The 22,968-nt window shown below is 43.7% G+C and overlaps 1 protein-coding gene across 11 annotated transcripts in view; it reads left to right on the top strand.

Moving 5' to 3' along the window:
- The window catches only part of RBM33 (RNA binding motif protein 33), a 118,208-nt gene that overhangs the window by 63,781 nt on the left and 31,459 nt on the right, over positions 1–22,968 (top strand). For 8 of the 11 annotated variants that reach the window (XM_082473762.1, XM_082473756.1, XM_082473764.1 and 5 more), the window contains 5 exons: positions 14,232–14,364; positions 14,765–15,102; positions 16,525–16,800; positions 18,156–18,443; positions 21,629–22,264. In XM_082473762.1, coding sequence (XP_082329888.1) covers positions 14,232–14,364; positions 14,765–15,102; positions 16,525–16,800; positions 18,156–18,443; positions 21,629–22,264 — 1,671 coding nt within the window. The remainder of the gene's footprint in view (positions 1–14,231; positions 14,365–14,764; positions 15,103–16,524; positions 16,801–18,155; positions 18,444–21,628; positions 22,265–22,968) is intronic. The other 3 variants (XM_082473765.1, XM_082473759.1, XM_082473760.1) reach the window with 1 other exon arrangement.

Genomic DNA, 22,968 nt, shown 5'->3' on the forward strand with positions numbered 1-22,968 from the left:
CTAGTTGCAGCGAGCAGGGGCTGCTCTTCATAGCGGTGCGCGGGCTTCTCATTGCGGCGGCTTCTCTTGTTGCGGAGCACGGGCTCTAGGTGCGTGGGCTTCAGTAGTTGTGGCATGTGGGCTCGGTAGTTGTGGCACACAGGCTTAGCTGCTCTGCAGCATATGGGATCTTCCCGGACCAGGGATCGAACCCGTGTCCCCTGCATTGGCAGGCGGATTCTTAACCACTGTGCCACCAGGGAAGCCCTCTTTTTTGTTTTGTTTTTGCAAGGGAGCGAGGGTGGGGAGACTAGTTTACCTTTCTGCAAGTCAGCTTCTGTTTTTGTGTCTATTTGAATTCTGTCTTCAGTTCCATGTTCTGTTTTACACATTAGTTTAATAGATCTCTCTTTCCACAGAGGCTGTTCCTGATGTTTTTGTCATTAAAGTTTTAAGTCCTTTCCTTATCCATAAGTATGGCTATCCAGTTATGTATTTGTCCTCAAAGAGATGTTTGTTGTTTTTAAACTTTGTCCACTTGAAAAAGCAACACTGAAGTGTTGATTAATAATATTTTAAAAAGTGTTTTCAGTGTCAGGTAAGCATACAGATAAATTTCAAGTAACTCACATTGTGAAGATTCTTGACCTAGGCTGTTTTAAAACCTGCTTAGTCATTCATTTTGCATTGGTGTTTCTGGTAAATGCTGCTATTTCAGGGTAGCCAGTTAAATACTGAGTAATTTGGCTACTGAATAATTTCCTAGTGATCTTTGTTTAAATTAAAACTAAAAGTTATGTTTAAAAAAGACTACCACACTAAGTTTAAATTAGTCTCCTTAGTGATTACCTTATTAGGTAGACCCAGTAAATGAAATTGCCATTTGTGCTTACTGTGTAGTTAATAGCACCTCACGGGTGGGTCTGACTGCACTGTGTTTCCGTGTAACGCGGATGCATGGTATCAGGTGGTGGTGATTGACGCTTCCTGGATGTATTTTGTATGGCATTTCATGCAAGTCATGTTTGATGAGACTACTGCATCAAATTACATTGCTCTCTGATGATAGCCCTTGCAGATGTGAGTCCAGACCTTATTCCGTCTAGGAAAAAGAAGTCTTTCTTTTGAACCCTTTTACTGTCTTTACAACTTGCCTGCAATGCCTTGTAATTATTAGCACTTAAGATGGGTAAGGAATGATGGGCCTTTTCTCTTATCAGATCTCTGAGTAGTAGCAGGTGAATGTGGGAGGAGGTCCTTCCCCCTGTCAAACATTGTCAGGCTTGCAGCAAGAGAATGCGTTTTAAAATGCAGGTGACATAATACCCAACGTCCTCCATTTGCTAGTGGGTTTCTGATTAATCATGATTACCATACATTATCATACCATCAGATTTAATCATATCAGTGCATTCCCATCTGCAGCAGTAACAGGAGCAGCTAAGCACTGTGGTAACAGCTATTAAATGTGGTGGTTATAAAATTCAGTGCCCTGTTGACTTGACTTGCTGTCCTGTCAGCAAGTGTGTGTGCGTTGGGTGGAGAGAGGGTGGTGGGCATCCACAGCAGTAACTCGAAGGCCAGGGAATACTCATTGAGATCACAAAGTCCAGCCATTAAGTCACAGTGTAAAAACTGCATTGTAAAAGTGTGATGCACTATTTTGTTTCATTTTCGGCTAAGTAAAACTGTTAGATTGAATTGAATACCTTTCATAAATCCTCCCAGATACATAGTGCCATTCATTGTATAGTAGACTTGAACTTTGAGTATGACTTGCCCATCTGTAATTTAATAACTCAGCCAATGAAATGTTGACAATAACACAAAGTTTCAAAGTCTTAGAACTCCTTCCATGCCAAGAAAATCTGTCCTGTTTTTACTGATTTGTCCTGCAAAGCACACCAATTTTTTTTTTTTAATGTTTATTTTTCCAGGAGTCCTTGAAGATCCACAGTTCTGTTTAAACTTTGAAAGTGGCCCTATTTTAAAGTACCTGAAAGCACGTCTTCCAAAAGATTTGAATTTTTTTAAACTTTAAAAATTTTGTCCTTTTGATGTACACTCTGATTTTTAACAAATACATACAGTTGTGTAATCACTACAATTAAGATAGAGAACAGTTCCGTCTCCCCGAAAGACTTCCTTGTGCTGCCCCTTTGTAGGCAGCCCCTCTCCCCACCCCAGCCCCTGGCAACCAGTGATCTGCTTTCTGCTCCTCAAATTGTGGCGCATAAGTGGAACCACATGGCATGCTTCATTTCGAGCCTGGCCTCTTGCTCCCAGCACAGTGTATTTGAGGCTCGATCATCCCTTTTGTCGTCCCTGCCAGTGGTTTGTCCTTTCTTATTGACCAGCATTATTCCATTGTGCACATGTAGCCCAGTTTGTCTGCCCAGTCACCATTTGGGCATTGGAATTTTTTCTGGTCATAGTTGTCAGTGAATAGTTGGGAGTGGGGATTGTGGGTCATACGGTAGGTATATTCAGATGAGAATTTTGAGACAGACTGTGTGCTTTCAGTCAATAAAGCTGATAACCGCTGCTTTGCTTTCTTAGTCCTTTATTGAATGAGGAAATACCATCTTCCTAGAGCATATACTATTGACGACCAGTGGGAAATGAAGAACATTATTGAGTGATGACAATATTCCAGATTTTGCTCAAAGCTTGTGTTCAACAACCTCATGAAGGTACCATTTTCTCCACTTTACAGATAGGGAAACTTTGAGTCTTGGAAAGATGAAATCGCTCAAGTTCACATAACTGGGTGCAGGAGGTAGGATTTGAAGCAAGGTGACCTGAGTCTCTTAATCATGCTGAACCTTCTTCCTTTCTCTCTAAATATTAAAATGCACCTCAGTAAACCGGGTAAAAATAATTGGATCTGGTAAGATGAATCATAACTATGTAAGATTGTGACCGTCAGGAGTGCTGAAGTGGAGAAGTTTACGGCGGTAGGGCCTGACATTGGGTGAGCTTGTTTACGGAGGAGAGTGGAGGGGTGAGGTATAGGAATAAAACGTTTTTCGTTTTATGAAAAAATGTAAATAGTCTTCAGTAGGTTCATCGGAAACAGTATTTTGTACTAAAGTAACAGTGTTATAACTTGCAGTGCCTGCTCTAGCTTCACCACTTGAACCAGTAACCTTAAATACCCTAGCGTATTTAAGTTCATGTGGTGTCCTCCTCCTCCCCCCGCCACCTCCAGTGTGAAACCTAGCGCTTGCTGCTGGGTATATGGTGCTTCAGAATGTTAAGAATGCATCTGCAAATACACGAGTATCTTCTAGGAAAATGAATGTAGGTATTTAAACAGGGCATAACCTGAAAGAAAAAAATCTTTGGAAAATACTGAAATAAGAGGATTAACATTGTGACAATGGGCTATAATTCTAATTACGTCGTGGGTCACTAGTGGTCTTGATTCTTTGCACTTAACCCATCATTTAATCAGAATTAACTGAGAGGCATTCTCAAGTGTCTATTGGTTTCTTATATAGTTCTTTGCATTTTAAGTGAGATTAATAAATGAAAACACGTTGTAGCAGAGGCTGTAATTTATTGAAAGATTCATGAAGTTTCAATGACATTGTTAAGGTATTCAATTAGTCTTATTAAAATATACCAACTGACCCTTTCAGGGAAGCTGATAAGTCACATAATAGCTGTTAGAGCCTCTTTATTCTTTGCATTATACGATTAACTTTGTGCTAAGCAATTTATGCAAAGTTTTTCATCTTTCTTTTTTTGTAACTGAAGTTATCAGTTCTTCCTGAATAGGATTTTAACATAGATAACATCACATAATTAACAAGAGATGCAAAAAAGAAAGTACAATTTGTATAAGAATTATATGTGGGAGAATGATAATTTCTTACCTTGGACTTTTAAAGGGATATAAAGAAAAGCAAAACAGAGCAGTTATTTGAAAGGATTATGGTAGCTTTTTCTTTCAAAAGGCAGAATTACGGTACTCCTAAAAGTTCTGTTAAGTGAGGTATTTACAGCTCACTAACAGTCTTAAAATAATTCTTCATTTTCTAGAGAGAGTTGGTCATTTATTATCGTTTCTACTTGTGAAATGGCAGATGCTATTACATGAATGATTGCATCAAGAGAATTTCGGTAGTGAACGCCAGACTCAGGAACGACGGTTTATTCAGCATTACCTGAGGACAGGTTGGCCGCAGTGGAAGCAGTGCGTGAGGGGAGAAAAAGAGCATTTATAAACCACGAGTCTGAAAATGTGGGTTCGTGTCTTGAGTTATTTATTGACAGTGTAACTTTGGATAATTGTTTAACTCTGTAAACCTGAGTTTCTTCATCCCCTAAAGGAAAAGTTATTGGTTCTGCCTGATTCTTGGCACTGTATTTATGAAAGAAACTTGGTTTCTTGGTTTATCAGTCAGGATGTGAATGAGGCTGCAGGTAACGGAAAACTCAGTTAATAGTGACTTAACAAACTGAGTGTCATATTTTTTGCATAAAAAAGAAAGTTCTTCTGGGTGGGCATAACAGTTCTGTGTTATCAGAGATCCGTTTTTTTCCCCTACCCAAGTTTCAGGCTGAAAGAGGAGGAGGGTCAGGCAGCCCCTAGTGAGCCTTCCCGGAGGCCCTGTCCAACTGTGCCAGCTCGCCTCGTCACAGGCTGGGATTGGTGGTCTTCTAGCTGGGCACAGTGTTGTCCTTCTGTTACTAAGGAAGAAGTGAGAATTTATACTAGGTAAGCAATGGGAAGTCTTTTCCATGTGGCTAAAACTTGTGGTCAGAATTTAAGTTGTGTAAATCGAGAAAAAGAAAGTGACATCTGTGTTCAAAACAGAACAGAAAACAATGAGGAAAAATGGTATTGTGAGCTTAATGATACCTAATATTTGTTAAATTTTTATTTCATAAAGCCAATACTGATAACAGTAAGCAGCTTCTAGGACCTTAAAGCTGAAAATTGTTCAGTTTGTTTACATATTTAGACTCTCAAGTTCTGTTATCCATTGAGGCAAATGGAGGCAACTAGGGGCCCGCTTATCTTCCCAGATGGTTTCTCCCTAGCGTCCGGCATGGTCTGACATCGCCAGAGAAGTAGCCGTTGTCACTGTGGTTTATTTCATGTATCAGCCATCACTGTGGTTTATTTCATGTATCAGCCATTGTCTTTCTTTCCGAATAATATCTTGTATTATCTGCCCTCTTCTTTCTAATCCTCTTACGTAGGCATTTGCCCTCTTGGAAATGGGCTTCTTCCTCGTTGGATACGCCTGCATTTATCATTAAAGCTGTCTCTTTGCCAGTGTCGGCCTCCCTCATTTGTACACCTCAGGGTGGCTTTCAGCTTCCTGGGGGCCTGCGGGTCAGCTGCCATGATCTTAACTGGCACCCGCTGCCTTCCACCTGGCTGTCCCAGGTTCCCACACCTTGCTAGTGTCACTTAGTTTCAAGGTTAAGCCCACAAAACCCCTCTTTTCCATTCTTATTCTATTGAGCCAACTTCCAAAGCCAGAAATTTCCTTGTTTACTCAGCTTGAGTCAGCTATTTCTTTCTAAGCTGTGGATAGCATCTCTGGTCCTCCCTCCTTTATCAGTCTCTCAGGTTGATCAGATAAGAACTGCTAATTTGTATTAGCCATTCAGGCCAGCCGTGGAATGTCCATGGCTGTCTGACTTGACTGGATTTAGTATTTACTGGTTTTCTTAACTCTAAAGCGCACACACACTCTCACGCAATTACATATACGTATGTGATTGAAAGACACTGAGACAGATAAGGGGATGTGAAAGTAAGTCCCTGCCGTTTGCTGTTCGCAGCAAGCAGTAGATAGCATGGTGGGTACGTGTCCGTGCTCTGGACATAGGTGACCTGTGCTTTCTAACCTTGTGCTTTGTGCAGGTGATTTAAGTGCTCAGAAGATTTCTGTGAGCACAATAGCTCCCTCGTAGGGCTGTTGGCAGGATTGAGGGAGACAGCAGAGGCGCTCTCTGCACAATTGGCAGCAGCAGCAGCAGTGTGGGTTGAGCCTTAGGTGGGCAGCAGCAGGGCCCGGGAGGGGCATTTGGGATGCCCAGGACTAGGTAAGGGCACAGGGGATGCAGGATAGGAAGGAGGTGGCGCCCCCAGGGTAAGATGGGGTTTCAGGTAAAAGTCCCCAGCCCTGGCCTGATCCCCAGAGGGTGGGGCTCTGGAGCATAAGTTGTCCATCCTGGGGCAGAGGGCAGAGTGCGTGGCCATGTCAGGCAGTCCTTGGAGAAGGACGGCATTTGCAGCACCTGGGGCATGTGGTGCTGGCCCAGTGAAGGAGACTCGGCGATGGCCCCAGAGCGTCCAGCGTGGGAGTATCAGCCAGAGTGGACTGACGTCACAGCGCCACCGGGATGCCTATTTCTCACTCAGATCACCCTCTGGGCATCTTCCTCTGGCCCCCAGGGGCCTCCCTCTCCACCCTCTGGCAGGTGGGGAAAGAGGGAAGATTATTCACGGGAGGTTGTCTTTCACTGACCGGGCCTGGAACCAGCCCACCTCACTTCTGCTCACACGCCATCTGCCAGGAACTTGGTCATGAGGCCGTATTGGCTTCATTCATCTTACAGGTGCATGGTTCTTCAGTTGGATCTACAGGCAAGATGGGGACACTGGCCTGGGCTGTGTTCCTGAACAGCAGTGCTGGAAGTGTACCCCACCCACTATCCACCTCAGTTTCATTCTTCTAAAATTAGGGGCGTGGTCATAGGGTGAGGACGAGAGTCTCCAGGTTCACGTCACCTTTCCTCTCTAATAATATTACATCATTACAGGACAAGTTACAGCAAATTCTCTCCTACAGTTAGGTTGGAGAGTCAGGGTCTGTTGGTCTTGGCTGCTCTCTGGTCCTGCTGCCCTGTCTGTGCTCCGAGTCTGCTCGGCGCGTGAGCCTCGGGGCTGGTCGCCGGCGCCTTGGTCAGCACGGTCCGCCCTCCTCTGCTTGCTTCCTGAGGCTTTCAGCCGTTCCCTGACCGTGTGCTTCCCGGGCAGCCGGTTGCTGGGCGTGCTGCGGCATTCTCCATTAGATGTGGGGCCTGGCTCCCCTCGCCTTAGAGTCAGGCAGTTCATCCATCCCTTACGTGTTACGGGCGTCTTTGTGCCAAGCTCTGTGCCGAGCGTGGAAATGCACTGGTGAATGAAACAGTCGTGGTCTCGGCCCTCGTGGCTCTGTGGGTGAAGGGTAGAGAGAGGCGGGGGTGGACTTGAGGGAGATTTAGGAGGTAAAATTACTAGGACTTGGTAATACCTGTTCTGTGAAGGCTTTCTGGTTTGAACTCAGAATGAGAGCACAGGAAGGAGATCTGTGCTGATTTGTCTTTCACCTTACAAGGAAACACGTTAATTGTCAGAAGCTGATACATTTATTAATTGTAATTATAATATAATTATATCAATATAATATACTATATATTATATAATAGAGGGTCATTTGGAAGTAAGAATAAAGTTCTAGTTAAATATTACTGATGGAGAAAGAATTCCGGGGCTTTGTTCTGTATTGCTAACACTTGAATGCCTGTGTGTGTGCAGTTAGCACATGGATGATTAGTAAAAGGGAAGAGGGTTTGGGGAAGAGATGAAAATCACAATATTAAAATTCCAGAGGGGGCAAGATTTATGATCCCAATGTTATTTTCAGTTTAATACCAAAAAATGTCTTTAGAAGTTAGGAATGTTCAATATAATCTCCCAGGAAATCTGAAAGTGCTCAGAGACCCAAGAAGTAATGTACTTAGTTCTCAGGCAACTTGAAATTATCAGTCTCTCTTTGAGTTTATTCTTGTAACTCAGTGACTATTTTTTTTTTTTAACTTTTTAAAAAAATTGATTTATTTTTGGCTGCTTTGGGTCTTTGTTGCTGTGCACAGGCTTTCTCTAGTTGCAGCGAGCGGGAGCTACTCTTCGTTGCGGTGCGTGGGCTTCTTGTTGCGGTGGCTTCTCTTGTTGCGGAGCACGGGTTCTAGGCGTGCGGGCTCCGTAGTTGTGGCTCACGGGCTCAGTAGTTGTGGCTTGCAGGCTCAGTAGTTGCGGCACACGGGCTTAGTTGCTCTGTGGCATGTGGGATATTCCTGGACCAGGGCTTGAACCCGTGTCCCCTGCATTGGCAGGCGAATTCCTAACCACTGTGCAACCAGGGAAGCCCCCTACTTCCTTTTCAGAAAAGGATGAAGGGGCTAAGGGGTGAATACTTTCCCTGATCTCAGCCTGTGGCAAGGTAAAAATCAAAATTTAGCAGACTTTCTACTTACAGTGGAGGGAAGCCGGTCTACTTTTCTACTTACATTTTGCCTTATCTGTAATGAGAAAACCTATCGTTGGGAGGACTTGAAATTAACTGTCTAACGGAAGGAGGAAAAGAAGGTTATAAAGAGCCCTGTTGCAGCAGCCACGTGACCAGTGCCGGTCAGAGCTTCATCAGCAGGGGGTGAGGCTTGTGGCACTAAAATGCACTCATGGAATTTACAAATAACTACAGATTTCAGAAGAAACCGAGTATTTTCCCAGCCTGATGCGAGCCTGCTAAGAAAAGTGGTAAGAAATATCGGGGCTTCACATGTTAAGTAATGAAGAAAGCTGTGTTTATTAGTCAAGACAGAAAAGTCAGGACGCTTTTCCAGGCTTCTTCTAATTGTGAGCAGAATCAGGGAAGTAAGGCAAAGAGAGTCTGTCACTCCCTGGCTTCCGTGAAGCTGAGTGAAGGAGCAGTTCAGGAGTCATTCTTACGGGGCTGAGTTCTGCCTTCTAGGTATTGGCAGTGCCGATGTCAGCACTGTGCAAAACCCCACGTGTCCTGCAGTGACCCACACCGGACGGAAGTGGAAGTGGGCCGAGCTGGGGTGCAGGAGCAGTGCTGGACTGGGGCCTGTGATTACAGTGGTTCTGAACAACAGAGGTTAAGTTTTGCTTTACCCCTTATGGGAATCGGCGAAACATTTGTAAGTTAGTAAAAGTTCCCACAACGAGTGATGCTGCTTTCTAGCTATTCATACCACACAGTACTGAAAGGCTAAGTGGAAATAACCCCAAAGGACTTAGCCTCTTTCTCAGAAAATGCGTTTTACTCTTCCCGCCCTCCTTTCTGACACCGTCTCCCTGTGTCTGTCCTTTTTTGTCAACTCGTTAGCATAGTGGTGACTGATACAGCTAATGAGTTTATGAACCCTGAAGTACGCTGACTGTAGTTCAGATTGAAAGCTTGTCAACAGATCAGTAGCGTAATACTTTCAACTGCTGTTATAATTCAGCATACTGTTCCTTTCTTTTTTTTTTAATTAATTAATTTATTTTTGGCTGTGGTGGGTCTTTGTTTCTGTGTGAGGGCTTTCTCTAGTTGCGGCAAGCGGGGGCCACTCTTCATCGCGGTGCACGGGCTTCTCACTATCGTGGCCTCTCTTGTTGCGGAGCACAGGCTCCAGACGCGCAGGCTCAGTAGTTGTGGCTCACAGGCCCAGTTGCTCCGCGGCATGTGGGATCTTCCCAGCCCAGGGCTCGAACCCATGTCCCCTGCATTGGCAGGCAGATTCTCAACCACTGCACCACCTGGGAAGCCCTGTTCCTATTTTTTAAGTGAAAAATCTGACCAAATGCAGTAATAGAATGAGAATTAATATTTTTAACAAATAGACTGCTGCTAAAAATTAGCAACAAACACATGATTCATGCCAGAAACTTCTCTGTCGATGTAGCTGAATGAAAGTGGAGGGGACAGAAAGGAAGCGAGAACGCAGAGAGCACTGTTGGCGGGGGAGGAGGGGAGGGGGACACCTGACGGGGGGTGGGTAGGAAGCATCTTACCTGGTAGGAGGGTGAGAGAGGGCAGGTCAGGAGGCTGAGGGACTAGAAGATGCTCAGAGAAGGGAGAATGTCCTGGGCATTGGGAGGGCTGGCCAGGAGGAGGGGAGACTGTGAGGGACAGCGCTGGGCCCGCTAAGAGTAAGTAGAAGCTCGGCTTCCCTGGTGGCGCAGTGGTTAAGAATCCGCCTGCCAACGCAGGGGACACGGGTTCGAGCCCTGGTCCGGGAAGATCCCACATGCCGTGGAGCAGCGAAGCCCGTGCGCCACAACTACTGAGCCTGCGCTCTAGAGCCCGCGAGCCACAACTGCTGAGCCCGTGCGCCACAACTGCTGAAGCCCGTGAGCCTAGAGCCTGTGCTCTGCAACAGGAGAAGCCACCACAATGAGAAGCCCGCGCAGCGCAACGAAGAGCATAGCCCCCAGAGAAAGCCTGTGTGCAGCAACGAAGACCCAACACAGCCAAAAATAAATAAATAAATAAATTTATTATTTTTTTTTAAAAAGAGTAAATAGAAACTTAGAGTGAGTCCGATTCAGCGTACGGAGAGTTTTACCCAGCAGTACTCAGCAGCCGTAGAGAAGCGGGGCGCTGGGGCCCACATGCACGCAGGGTCTCCTGAAACACTGTGGCTGCAGGACGGACGGGTCGGTGAGAGAGTGAAGGAGGGACGGGAGAAAATGAAGTTTGTATAATGAGGGCTTACGAGAGGGCTCACGTTTTGGCTGAAACAGAGGTATAGAGTGAACATTTCCTGAAGAAATCTGTAGTATATGGAAGTTTGTATGGGATGTGATGGTTTCCAGAATTCATGTGCTAGACGATCATTTTCTTATCTAAGGGGAAAGTATGGTTTTTAAAATCCCCAAATTTAGTCATTTTGACAAGATTTATACCATATGGAATGAAATTTCCCCTACCTCATCTTAACTTGTTTTTCTTGGGTATTGAAATCTGTGATTTAAAAAAAAAAATAGAATGGTGTCACCTTGGACACATTATTTAATGTCCTGAGTTTCAATTTCCTTGGCTGTGAAGTAGGACACATACCCCCGATGTCACTGTTCTGTGCGTTCATGAGCTCAGGTGGTCAGGGGCTCTGCACAGGGCCTGGCGGGCAGTGCGTGAGCCACAGGTGGTGGAAGCTGCTGCCGTCACGCCTGGGTCCTCATTATTTCTTACTGTGAAGCAGGTGCTCACGCTTGCTTCACAGGGTTACTTGTGTGAATTCTGTGCCAGTTGCTGCCGTCGTTATCCGCTGTACTACGGTGGGAGTGTGTCAGGAGCATGGGCTTGCACACACACAGGCTGAGAATCCTTGTGAGTAGAAAGGATTATGTCCCGCTCTGGTTGACCGTGCCCGGACCTGAGCCTTGATTCAGGCTCTGGCCTGGGTTCTTACGCGGGTCCTGAGTCTCTGACCAAGCTCCCCCAGGGCTGTCAGACCAGCCAGAGAAGCAAGAGAATCGACACTGAATCCAGGTGACTACACCAAGTAAGCACCCACCGAGTCCCAGCCCCTGCATTTCACCAAGCCATCATCCCCCAGGTCTCCCTGTCCTGCTTGGAGCCGTCCTGATGCCACCCCGTGCCCAGCTCAGCAGACGGACCTGCAGGTTGCTGGTTGCTCCAGCGCTGGCCCAGGTTCACAACTCGGTCTTTCAGCTTGCCGCCTGATTCTCAGAACACGGACGGGCCTGAGGTCCTTTCCTGGTGCAGCAGTCCCCCTGCCGTGGGGCACTTCCATACCCAAGGGGCTTTTCTGAGGCTTCGTGGTGCTGTTCGCTCCCTGGCTGGGATCTACCCCACCAAACCCGTGTCCGGACAAACCCTGCCCTAGTGACCTGATGCAGCCTAACATACACCTGCTTGTAAGTGATCACAGCACAGGTATATGAAGAGAGCTGTTGTTTCTTAATACACTTTAAAGGCTGAAAATGTTTTCTGTCTTCAAGTAGGTGTTAATATTTTACTATTTGTAAGCTAAAGCCTCATGAAAAATACATATATTTCATTTTTAAAAGATTTTAAATTTCAGTGATTTCTTTTACCTTTTACATCCCATAGCTTGTTTTAGGCTGTGGTGATGTTAATGAATCTTATCTGTCCCTTCTGTATTTATCTGTTCGAAACTCCTTCTTGGTGTTCCCCCCTCCAGAAGAGGGACAGTCAGGTATACATCAAATTAGTTTAAGGAAACACGCCGTATAGCTGAAACGGGGTTTTACTTAGGTGAGCGTTGCTAACTTACGCAGTCAAATTGCACGGATTGGAGGCAGCATGACCAGTCAAACCTTGCCACGAGCCAGAGGGCAGACAATTTAAAATTTTATTTTCTGGGCCACTCCAAGAAAAATGGTTTAAACATTAAAAAAAAAAGGCTGGGGACTTCCCTGGCAGTCCAGTGGTTGAGAATCCACGCTTCCACTGCAGGGGGCACGGGTTCGATCCCTGCTCAGGGAACTAAGATCCCACGTGGCGCAGCCAACAACAACAAAAAAATGAGTGGACCTTGATTGCTAATTTGTTATCGTCCAGAAAGTTTTGAAATACGTGTATACACGAGGGAAAAGGCCTGTAAAACTATACACAGGGTACTAATGCTATATTTTATAAAGAAATACTTTATTAATAAATGTTCTGTTTAAGTTACCTGGCAAAATATCCATGCAAATGCACACCACGTATTTCATCGGCTTCACACAAAAATAAGAGTAGTTTTAAAACGAGGAAAGAACGCGGCAGTGGAAGACAGAAGGCAAGTCCATTGAAACTCCTAGTGCAGATGTACTCAGTACCAATGTAGGATAGCCGATGCTATTAGAAATGTGTTTTTCTAGCGTAGTGTTACCATAGTAAAAAATAGTAGATATTGGAGAATATCCATATCAGAGCATCATATTAGTAAAGTCTCAAACATTGCGATAAAATATATACGTTTATTAGGGGTAAAAAGCTTTATGGTTTAGTATGAGTGTATACAGTATGTATTCTCAGTTATAAATCCAACATTTCTCTGATGATGTTTGCTTCAGTTGTATCTTAATTGATGCCTTTATCTAGAGTGAGAAGTGATGTTCCCTAATGTCAGATGTCAAACACTGGTGAGGTGAGAATACCCTTGATTTCACGTAAACTGATAGACACAGACTACAAGAATTTAAGCTTTGCAACTTTCTGATCCATATGTTTCAGTACCATGTGTTTTTATGAAGATGTAATATTTGTGTGTAAATCTAATTTCGTTAATGTTATATAGCCAGTGGTCATATGGGTTTGTGGTGTTTATTGTGTTCATTTTGCATTATTCTTACAACACTATGGATAGAGCAGACCTTTAAAGAGAGAAGGAAGGCAAATGTAGTTTGCAAAAGCATTTTCAGTGTTATAATATGATGTCACATTTAGAAAGAACAGCTAATTCGTAGTAAAATGACAGAAAAGTCATTAGAATTTTAAGTTTATGAGAAAAGTGTGGTTTTTGAAAGTTGAGAAATACTTCAAAGAATGAGGTGTTTATTAAATGAATATTATTTTGATGATGCAGTATGTATAATCAATGAATTTCTGGATAAAGAAGTGAAAAAAAGTTGTGAGGCTTTCTTAAGTAAATGTGGTGTTTTAAAAGACTCTCCATAAATGCTTGAAAGGCCAACTGAAAAATGAAGTAATTTTTCAAAATTGAGGTATAGTTGATTTACAATATTAGTTTCAGGTGTACAACGTAGTGATTCAAAATTTTTACAGATTATACTCCATTTAAAGTTATTATAAAATATTGGCTAAAAAGTGAAGTAATTTTAATTTGTCTTTGTAGAGTTCTACTGGTAACCTGCAGTTACTGGAAAATGGTAATCTGTTTTAAGAGTTCAGAATTTCTAGCCAGTAGAATCTGACTGTATTATTTCTTTCGTAGTAATGTGGTTTCTTAAACATTTCACATTGTCCTGTTCCGTCAGAGATTGCTGATTTTTGTTATGGTACACATTCAGTTTCTTTTTCTTCTGTTGAAATAAAGCAGCTTCATAGCTGTGGCTTATGGTTGTGTGAAAAAGGTAGCAAAGAATAGCATGTTTGAGAAGATGAGTGTCAGGAACACTGAAAGTAGACATTTAGTCTTTTGGATTAATGGGCAAGAGGCTCAGTAATTGCATGGATTTCAGTAAGCTTAAAAATAATACTCTTTTGGTTTTGTAGTGCTGTTAAAACACTGAATTAATTTTTAGATGCTGCATTTTGACGTTTGACTGTTTCATTATGGCAGAATCACCTATTTTGTAATATGAGGTTATATATATATATGTGTGCGTCTATATACGGGGGTGGCGGCTTCAGGAGATAAGTTCCTTGACGTTTGCAGAGGAAAATTTAAAACATGTACACCCTTCTGAAAACTACCGTTTATTTTCCCGCCTTCCACCCTGTTTTCCTGCTGTGCTTTAGGGCCCTCCAGAGTTCCCACAGCACACACCTGGACCTGTTCCCAACAGTTTCAGCCAGCCCCCTCGGCTTCCTCTTCAGGACCAGTGGAGGGCCCCGCCGCCTCCCCAGGAGCGAGACCCTTTCTTCTTAGGAGGTAAAGGATGGCGCAGAGTAACAGAGCAAAGCCGCGTGGGGCGACGTGCCTGAACACGCTTATGTTTTAAACGGTATTTAGCTCCCAATAGGAGATTTTGTTAAGAGTGTCAGATTTTTGTCCCGTAACCCTTCTGCCTGTCATTTCACATGCTAAAATTGGACATTATTGGTATCTGAAATGTGAAAATCTCATGCGAAGGAGGAAATCATCTATAGAAAATGACTAATGTAGCAATCTAGAAATAAGAGGCAAAATGTAGAATTCTTTTCAGACGTTCACACCCAGCCACCTCTTGTAATTTTCGTCCATAGTAAGACAGTACATAAAACTGATTTCTGTGAAGTGTGTATTCTGTGTGACCAGAGGGCAATAACGTTGCAACGCCCTTCCGTTTCAGGTGAACCAAGGTTCCCGAGCCATCTCTTTCTGGAACAGCGAAGTCCCCCTCCCCCGCCACCTCCTCCCACGCTTCTTAGCAGTGGTCACCCTGTGCCCACTCCCAGTCCCTTACCGTTCACGCAGCCTGGACCAGCGTTTAACCAGCAAGGGCAGCAGCCTGTGTTCCCCAGAGAGAGGCCCGTGAGGCCAGCCCTCCAGCCGCCGGGGCCGGTGGGGGTCCTGCACTTCAGCCAGCCAGCGTCCGCAGCAGCGCGGCCCTTCATCCCTCCTCGGCAGCCCTTCCTGCCCGGCCCAGGGCAGCCCTTCCTGCCCGCCCACGCACAGCCTAACCTGCAGGTGGGCATGGGGCTGGCTTTGTGTTTCAGAATTCACGTCAAAACCTGTCGCGTTTTTATTCTCATCTGCCAAGACGTGGAGATCATTTAAAGAACAAGGGTATTAAACTTAAATGTGCTCTTTATTAAAGACAGCTTCCTTAACAGTATTGCTTATCTCCTTAATCGTAGGAGAAATGGAGAAAGTGATTGTCGTTTTTTGGGAAATGAAAAAATTCAGTAGTAAGATTTTGTAAAGGATATACTATACACTGCTAATGAACTTAGGGCATGTTTTGATAATACCTTTGCTTATCATTGCAAGATTCTTAAAAGGTTAACAGGAAATAAGGTTCTTTGTCAAATTACGTTCCTGCAATATGTAGTGGGGAAAAAAAGCGTTGCTGCTCCCTCATTATTTGAGAGATTTGAGTGCCCTCTGCTGGTGTTTTATGTTTCATCAGCTTCCTTGAGTCTGATACCCCTCTTACCCAGTATGTTTTTTCTTGTGTTTTAAGTTTCCTGTTAAGGTATGTAATGATGATGTGCTTGAACCGATTATTTAGAAACACATAGAATATGTACCTAAAGTAAGAACAGGAAAATGGTTATTATATAAGGTGTTACAGTAGAATAAAATGTTTTTTTCTTTTTATTAAAAAAATCTAATTTGGGAATTTCCTGGCGGTCCAGTGCTTAGGACTCTGTGATTTCACTGCCAAGGGTGCGGGTTCAATCCCTGGTTGGGGAACTAAGATCCCACAAGCTGCTCCGCACAACCAAAATACATATAAATGTGTGTGCGTGCGTGTGTGTGTATATATATATATATATATAAATATATATATATATAAAATATATATGATTACTACATCTGCATTGCAGAAATAAGTATAGATAGGAATTTGAAAAGGTAATGAAGTCATCCCACCATCTAGAAACAGTTACCACTAACATTTGGGTGCACATGTCTTTCAGTCTCTTTAGTGCTTGCATCCTCATCGTGATGCTTTCTTTTCCCAGTTAACATGTAATTACCGTCTTCTCATGGTGATGAGTTCTCTCACCACGGCATTTGAAAACACTGCACGAGTTGACGTTTTATGGCTGTCACTATTTCTGGCACACGTTTATTGGTTTCCGTCCTTGGGTATTGGAAACATCCTTGAGGTTGTGTTTGCTCGCATCCTTAGTTATTTCTTTAGGATAAATTCCTGGAATTTCAGGATCTAAAGGATTTAGGGCAAATATAAAATGCAGGGTAGTAGCTTTTGGCTTATCACTGCATTTAAGATAGTATCAGCTTCATCAGCAAATCTAAAATGAAACTTTAGTGCCACTTGAAGTTTCTTTCTGGTGTTGGGGTTTTTAAGGAAATGGCTGAATTGGAACACGAGCAGTACGTACATGATAAACTGTTGCTTCTCTCTTTTTGGCCTGGAAGGGGCCCCTGCACCCCCCGCTGCCGCCTCCCCCGCAGCCCCAGCAGCAGCCCCCGCTCCCGCCCCCGCTCCAGCCACCCTCGCAGCACCAGCCGCCGCCGCCGCCGCACCCGCACCAGCACCAGCACCAGCACCAGCACCAGCACCACCACCTCTCTGTTCCTCCCCCGCCCCTGATGCCCGTGGCTCAGCCCCAGTTCAGGCCTCACATGCAGACGGGGCCGCCTCAGCCAAACAGCAGTCGGACGCAGTGCCCCCAGCGCCAGGGGCTAAGGCATGTAAGTGTCCAGTGTCCTCAGCTGTCTTCCAGGGGCACCTTTTATGTCGCGGGGCCTTGTGTATCTAGATCCTCCTGTAGTGTGAGATGGCCTTAGTAATTGATACATAACTTCAGAAAGTAGTTTTTGGGTGATAATCATTCTACCTTTGCTGGTACCGAGGTTCTGTCTATCTCCTTGGGCAATGAATGCACAAGTAAATGAATTCAGGAAGAATTTCTTGAATATCCTTTGTTGTCAGGCACTACTCTGGTTCCTGGGAATACAGCAGTGAATGAGTGAATGAGAGAGACACATTTCCTGCCTTCATGGAGCTTATAGTTAATCGTGGGGGATGAACTGCATTGATCTGTGAGGTTACGCTCTCGAGTACCATCAGCAGACGTGTGGCTTGTCATGCATTGGAAGAGACTGGGAGATGCGTGTCGCTTTAAAAATCAAAGACTAGGCATGGCTACTGTCTTATTCTCCATTACATAACTAACCCTGGAAAGAGGCTCAGGGTTAGAGTGCCAGGCTGTAAGGGGAGAGAGTTGGGTTTTCCCTTTAATACTGGTCCTTTTGACCTTGAGCTTCAAGCATGTCACTTACCTACTTTTAATCTCAGTTTTTTTCATACCCACCTCTTTGTTTCTTAAAGTAACATTGAGACTAAAATGATGTAAGAAATAAGAAAGGATTTCTAGATCTGGAGAGAGGGTGCTCTGCAGTCTGGGCTTCATTTTGTAAGAACAGTGGCAGACGACACCCCCAGCCTGGAGCTGAGCAGCCGTGGAATGCAGTCCTCCCCCAGCCGGCTCACAGATCTGCACGCGCCTCTAGGCGTCGGGTCTCTGTTAAGAATCCTCAGGGTGAACATGACTTGACAGTCTCCTCCCTGATGAGAGCTTTGGGCATCTTTCTCCTTTTTCTTAGGGCACTAACTTAATGCTTTGTTCTTTGTTAGTGTTAGTTCTACCTTCAATTTAGGAGACCCGTTGACAGTGGTGGTGCCATTAACCCAGCTGACTCCTTGTGCGGGAGTCCTTGTTGCACTGTTGATTCTGTTAAAAATGTTTGTCCCCATCCTGTACGTCACCTGGTGTAATGTCCATGACGAGGAGCCTGTGTGTCGGCAGGTACGGTGCCTTTCCCAGCCCCAGTCCTCGTCAGTGAGGGCATGCTACTACGTAGAGCAGGAAGCATTTATGCAGGAAAAATCTGTTTACCAACAGGAAGGTATCTGCCCCCCGAAGGAGAAGTCACTTATTCAATTAGAATGATTTTTTAAAATATTTTAGTCTAACGTGCCTTTTTATGTTTCTTCTCCCAAGTTTCCAGTTGTAATTAGAATTTCTTTCTTCTTGCGATGATAGAACACGACTTCTCAGAATGTAACCAAACGACCAATGCAGCAAATGCAGCCAACTGCTCCACGGAACAGTAACTTGCGTGAATTACCAATAGCGCCGTCACATGTTATAGAACTGAGTAACAGCCGCTGCGCCTCCACACCGGCGGCTCAAGTAAAGCCGATTATCAGCACGTCACCGCCCACGAGGCCCGGGCTGGGGCCCAGGACTGCGCAGGGGAAGGCTGATGTGAAAGTCAAGCCAGTTAGCCCTGTGGGCCGGCCTAAAGAGGAAGCAAAAACAGAGCCAGAGGTAGGACTTTTCCTTTTCTAATTAAAAAATAATGTTTGGTTTCAAACAGGAAGACCTTATAACCAAGGTCTGTACCTCTTATCTCAGTTCACTCTCACCCAGTGAGTTCTTCACAAAATCTTCCCACCTTCTTTTAACCTAACAGCCATATTCATATAAGATACACTTTCATTCTCACTGGTACTATATCAGATTGTATTTATATATTTATACAGTTATAGTTGTGTGTTACAGAATCTGTGTCTATCAGGGATCTTAACCAACTGTTTCTTTGAAGGGCCCAGATAATAAATATTTTAGGTTTTATAGTCCAAATTGTCTTTCAGAATTACTCAACTCTGCTGTTTTATCACAAAAGCAAACATAGGCAGTCTTACATCAGTGGGCATGGCTGTGTTCTGGTAGCACTTTACGACAAAGCCAAGTGTTGGGCTAGATTGGCTCATGGGCCATAGTTAGCTGACCCCTTACGTTTACTCTTACATTCCTGTGGCTTTTCTGGTTTTACACTGTGAACTTCTAGAAGGTAGGACCAGTTTGGACCTTTAAATAAGATGGGGAGGGGTGTTTTGTTCTGAATTGTGTATATTATTGCTGATTTCTAAATCGGTATAAATGTTGTAAGAATAAATAATAAATGCAAGTCAGTATTCTACATGATTTCCAATTGAGATGTTATTTGCACCTTGGTTTAGTTTTGGCCACTTGGTTATGTTTTGCTTAGAGGCAGTTCAGTGTTAATGTAGTATTAGTCACGAACTTTTACATTTTTTAAAAAAATTTCTTTGCGTCAGTAAAATTTATGCCTGAGACAAACTCCTTGAGGCCCTTGGTCTCCTGTAAAAGAAGTGAATGTGCTTGTCTAATGCTTCCCTGAAGTCAGGATTCCATTGTGGGCTGTTCCCTGGAATTATAGATATAAAAGTTGGGCAGTATCTGTATAATGTAGGTTCTAATGAAGCATAGACATCTAGTGTAGCACAGGTCAGAACACGCCCTTGGAATGATCTGCCGTCGCTAGCAGTGCGGCTCTGAGCCAGTTACTTCACTTACCCCAAGCCTCAGTTTCCTTAACTATTGGGTGTATGTGCCTGAGACGTGGCAAGAGATCAGTACATGGAAGTTACGTTAATAATAATATGTATAATGTAATAAGTAAGTACATCTATTAACTTTATAAAATAATGGCACAAAGTTTCCTTAGATGAGAATATAAGCCCTTAATCATAATAAAAACAAGCGTTAACTGGTTTTTGCCTTTCAATCAGTTAAATTGCGGGGGGGGGGGTCAGATTTTCTTCTAATAAATTATTATAGCAGCTGTAATGTAATGTTTCCAAGTCAGAAATGTAAGTATAAAGTGAAAATACTGAGTTAACGTTTAATAACATCTTATTAGAAGAAGGGTGACATTTCGGTTTTAAAATCAATATATGAAAAAATCATGTAGATTTACAAACTGGATTGGGATAGTTTATAAAAAGAAATCATTGCTAAAAATTTTATCCTGCTTTTAGTTTATATAGCTAGCTCCTAACTCATATGTATAAATGGATTTGGCTCAAAAATGAAGTCACATACACTTTTATAGTAACAGTGGCTAAGTAAAATGAGAAAAGTGACTTTTTAGGCATACCACTAGCCACGTTTGTCTGTCCCTTTCATAATAGTTGATTTAATAAGCAGGCTTTGAAGAAGTCTTCTGTAGAATAAAATGGGTGCTTTGTGCGTGGAGTGGAACTTGCAGGTGGCCATAGTGTAAGTGGCGCGTGTCTTAATTTGTTTGCTTTTAATTTTCTGTGCACATAGAATGGGGCCAGGAGTAAAGTTTTTTTTATTTTTTAAAATCTTCCGTTTGTTTCGCTTAGGTAAATGTGGTTTATCTTCTTATATTCACCCAATTGGTAATGATATAATGAAGGACAAATCTATTTAGAAGTATTTCTACCTATATTCTTGAATATACTTTAACTCTTTTTTGATTACATGGGGAAAAATCCTAGTGAATATTAATAATTCTTGCATTTGAAACAGTGGGCCCTCTGGACCTGTTACTATTTCCCCGGAATGCCCTGGCCCCTGTACTTTTCGAACTTCTGTTTTTCTGTCTTCCCCTTAATGTCACTTCTAGCTCTGTGTAGCCCTCACCCAACTTCAGGTTTGCTGTTTCAGGTCTGTCCTAGACTTTGAAATTAGGTGACTGAGTTGGTCAGGATTGCTTCTAAAATGACAAGCAAGCGCCAGTGAGGGGGCTCGGCTCTGTGTCTCGTAGGTCAAGTGCACGGGCTCTGGGGGCACCAGCCAGCTCTTCAGCTACATTTTGGTCTTATAATTCCTAACTTCTAAGGTTTATTTGTTAACAGCTGAATTCTAGATAGAGTAAATCCTGTTATATTCTTTTGCGGAGGATCTGTGAGTGATGATATCTATGACTTTTTTTTTTTAAAGAAAATTATTACAATTTTAAACAAATGCTAAACTTTTAATAAACTTTCCTCTTTGGATGCTTTTTTTAAGAAAATTATTGGACTTTTACAAAGATTCTTCTGATAGACTTTCAGAATGGTTTGGGACTGGCATATTAAAGGCATTCCTTATATACCATTAATATTCCAATACTGCAATTGGCAGCATTTTGATTCTGAGGAGAGTGCATGAGTTCAAGGTCAGAGAGATTGACTTGTGCTGTTCATTATAAGCAATTATTCTGTGACAAATGAGTTTGAGATCAGGCTGAAAATTCTGTACGAAAAATCAATAGTTCTAATCAGGCCCTTTCAGGTCATTTACACCCCACCTTTTGTTGGTTCGTCAGAGGAGAGCCAGATAAAACCTGTGTGACAGCGAGGCCTCCCTACTGTTGCAGTTTCCATTTCAAACATATTTTGATATCTTAAATGAATAGTTTAATTGGTTTCAAAGTTGTAAATGAGTGGAAATTTACATTATTTCATTTTTAATATTCTGATAAGATTTTCCAAATTAGCTTTAGCTGTGTAATTTTTTTTTCCCTCCCCAGGGGAAGGAGTTATACTTAAAGTCTATAAGCAGATTTTGAATGGCTTCTTTCTAATCCTGAATTAAAGGGTTTTTAGAAAGTGCCTTTTCTTAAGTTTGCTGAAACAGACTGGAACCATCACCTAGCCTTGTACTCTAAAGTAAACCATGCATGTTTTCTGCTTCAGTTTCCTGATGAAGATGAAGAAACTAGGTTATACCGCTTAAAGATAGAAGAACAGAAGCGCCTCCGAGAAGAAATCCTGAAGCAGAAGGAGCTGCGGCGGCAGCAGCAGGCCGGCGCGAGGAAGAAGGAGCTGCTCGAGAGGCTGGCGCAGCAGCAGCAGCTCTGCCCCCCGCCGGCCCTGGCCGAGCAGGGAGAGCAGCTGTCGGCACCCTCGCCCACCAATGGCAGCCCACTGTTACCCTTCCCGGGGGCACAGGTCAGGCCGCATGTGAAACACAGACTTCTCGTGAAAAACCAAGATGCCACTGTTTCAAGTGTTCCACCCAAAACATCCAATTTTGTGCCATCTGGTGCTAACACGCAGTATCAAGGACAGCAGATGAAACCACTGAAACATTTGAGACAGGCCAGAACCATACCTCAGTGTCCAGCTCAGCACAAAGTCCTGCAGGTAAAGCCTGCAGACGGGGAGGGACCGCCACCCCCCTCGCAGACTGCTCGAGCCACGTCCCTCCAGGGCCGGCCCCCGGAGGCCAAGCCTGGCACGAAAAGGACTGTCATGCACCGGGCCAACAGCGGTGGCGGAGACGGGCCGCACGTCAGCTCCAAGGTCAGGGTGATTAAGTTGTCAGGCGGGGTAAGTTGACGAGGTCACCAGTGCCTCTTGGAATCTATGTTTCACTTAGTATGTCCTAACTCCCAGAGAGGATTTTTGAAGGAAGGGAAGTAAAGTTGCCTGTCTTAGAATCATGTGGACCAGCCTTTCCTCACTTGAAGCTGGTGTAAGAATTGTTGTTTAAATCCTGCTTCCAATTGGGACCCATGTTTCAGTTGTCTCTTGAGTCTTAGTGAAAAACCAGTGTGACAGTTCCTAAATTAGACGTTTCTCGGTTTTAGCTTCTTTTTATAGATAATTTATGCTAGAACCATAAAGTTTGTTTTAAAAATAAAATTTCCTTTACCACAGAACACATAATTTGTTGTGTGTAGCTTTAGATTCAGGGAGCATCTATGTCAGCGGGGGGTGGGGGGGCAGTGTGTGTGTTGCTTTTAAGCAGCGTTGTTTCAAAGACTGTTTCCCGTCTTCCAGTTCAAGCTAATTGCCCCCCCCCCCGCCCACATTTGAGGGAAAAAGGGATTGACAGTATTCTAAAGTGAAATCATGTGTGATCCTACCATGTGCTTTCAGAAGTGGGGCACCCCTCATTTCTGTCTTCACCTCAGAACAGTGCCCATTTTAGAGCATTTTCAATAAAGCACAGTAATTGCAGTTTGGATAAATTCAGTACTTAAACTAAACAGAGTTGCTGCAGATAGATTCCCATTGCAGGAGATTCTCCC

This window comes from Balaenoptera physalus (genome assembly GCF_965194825.1).
Source record: "Balaenoptera physalus genome assembly, chromosome: 8".
Classification (NCBI taxonomy): Eukaryota; Metazoa; Chordata; class Mammalia; order Artiodactyla; family Balaenopteridae; genus Balaenoptera; species Balaenoptera physalus.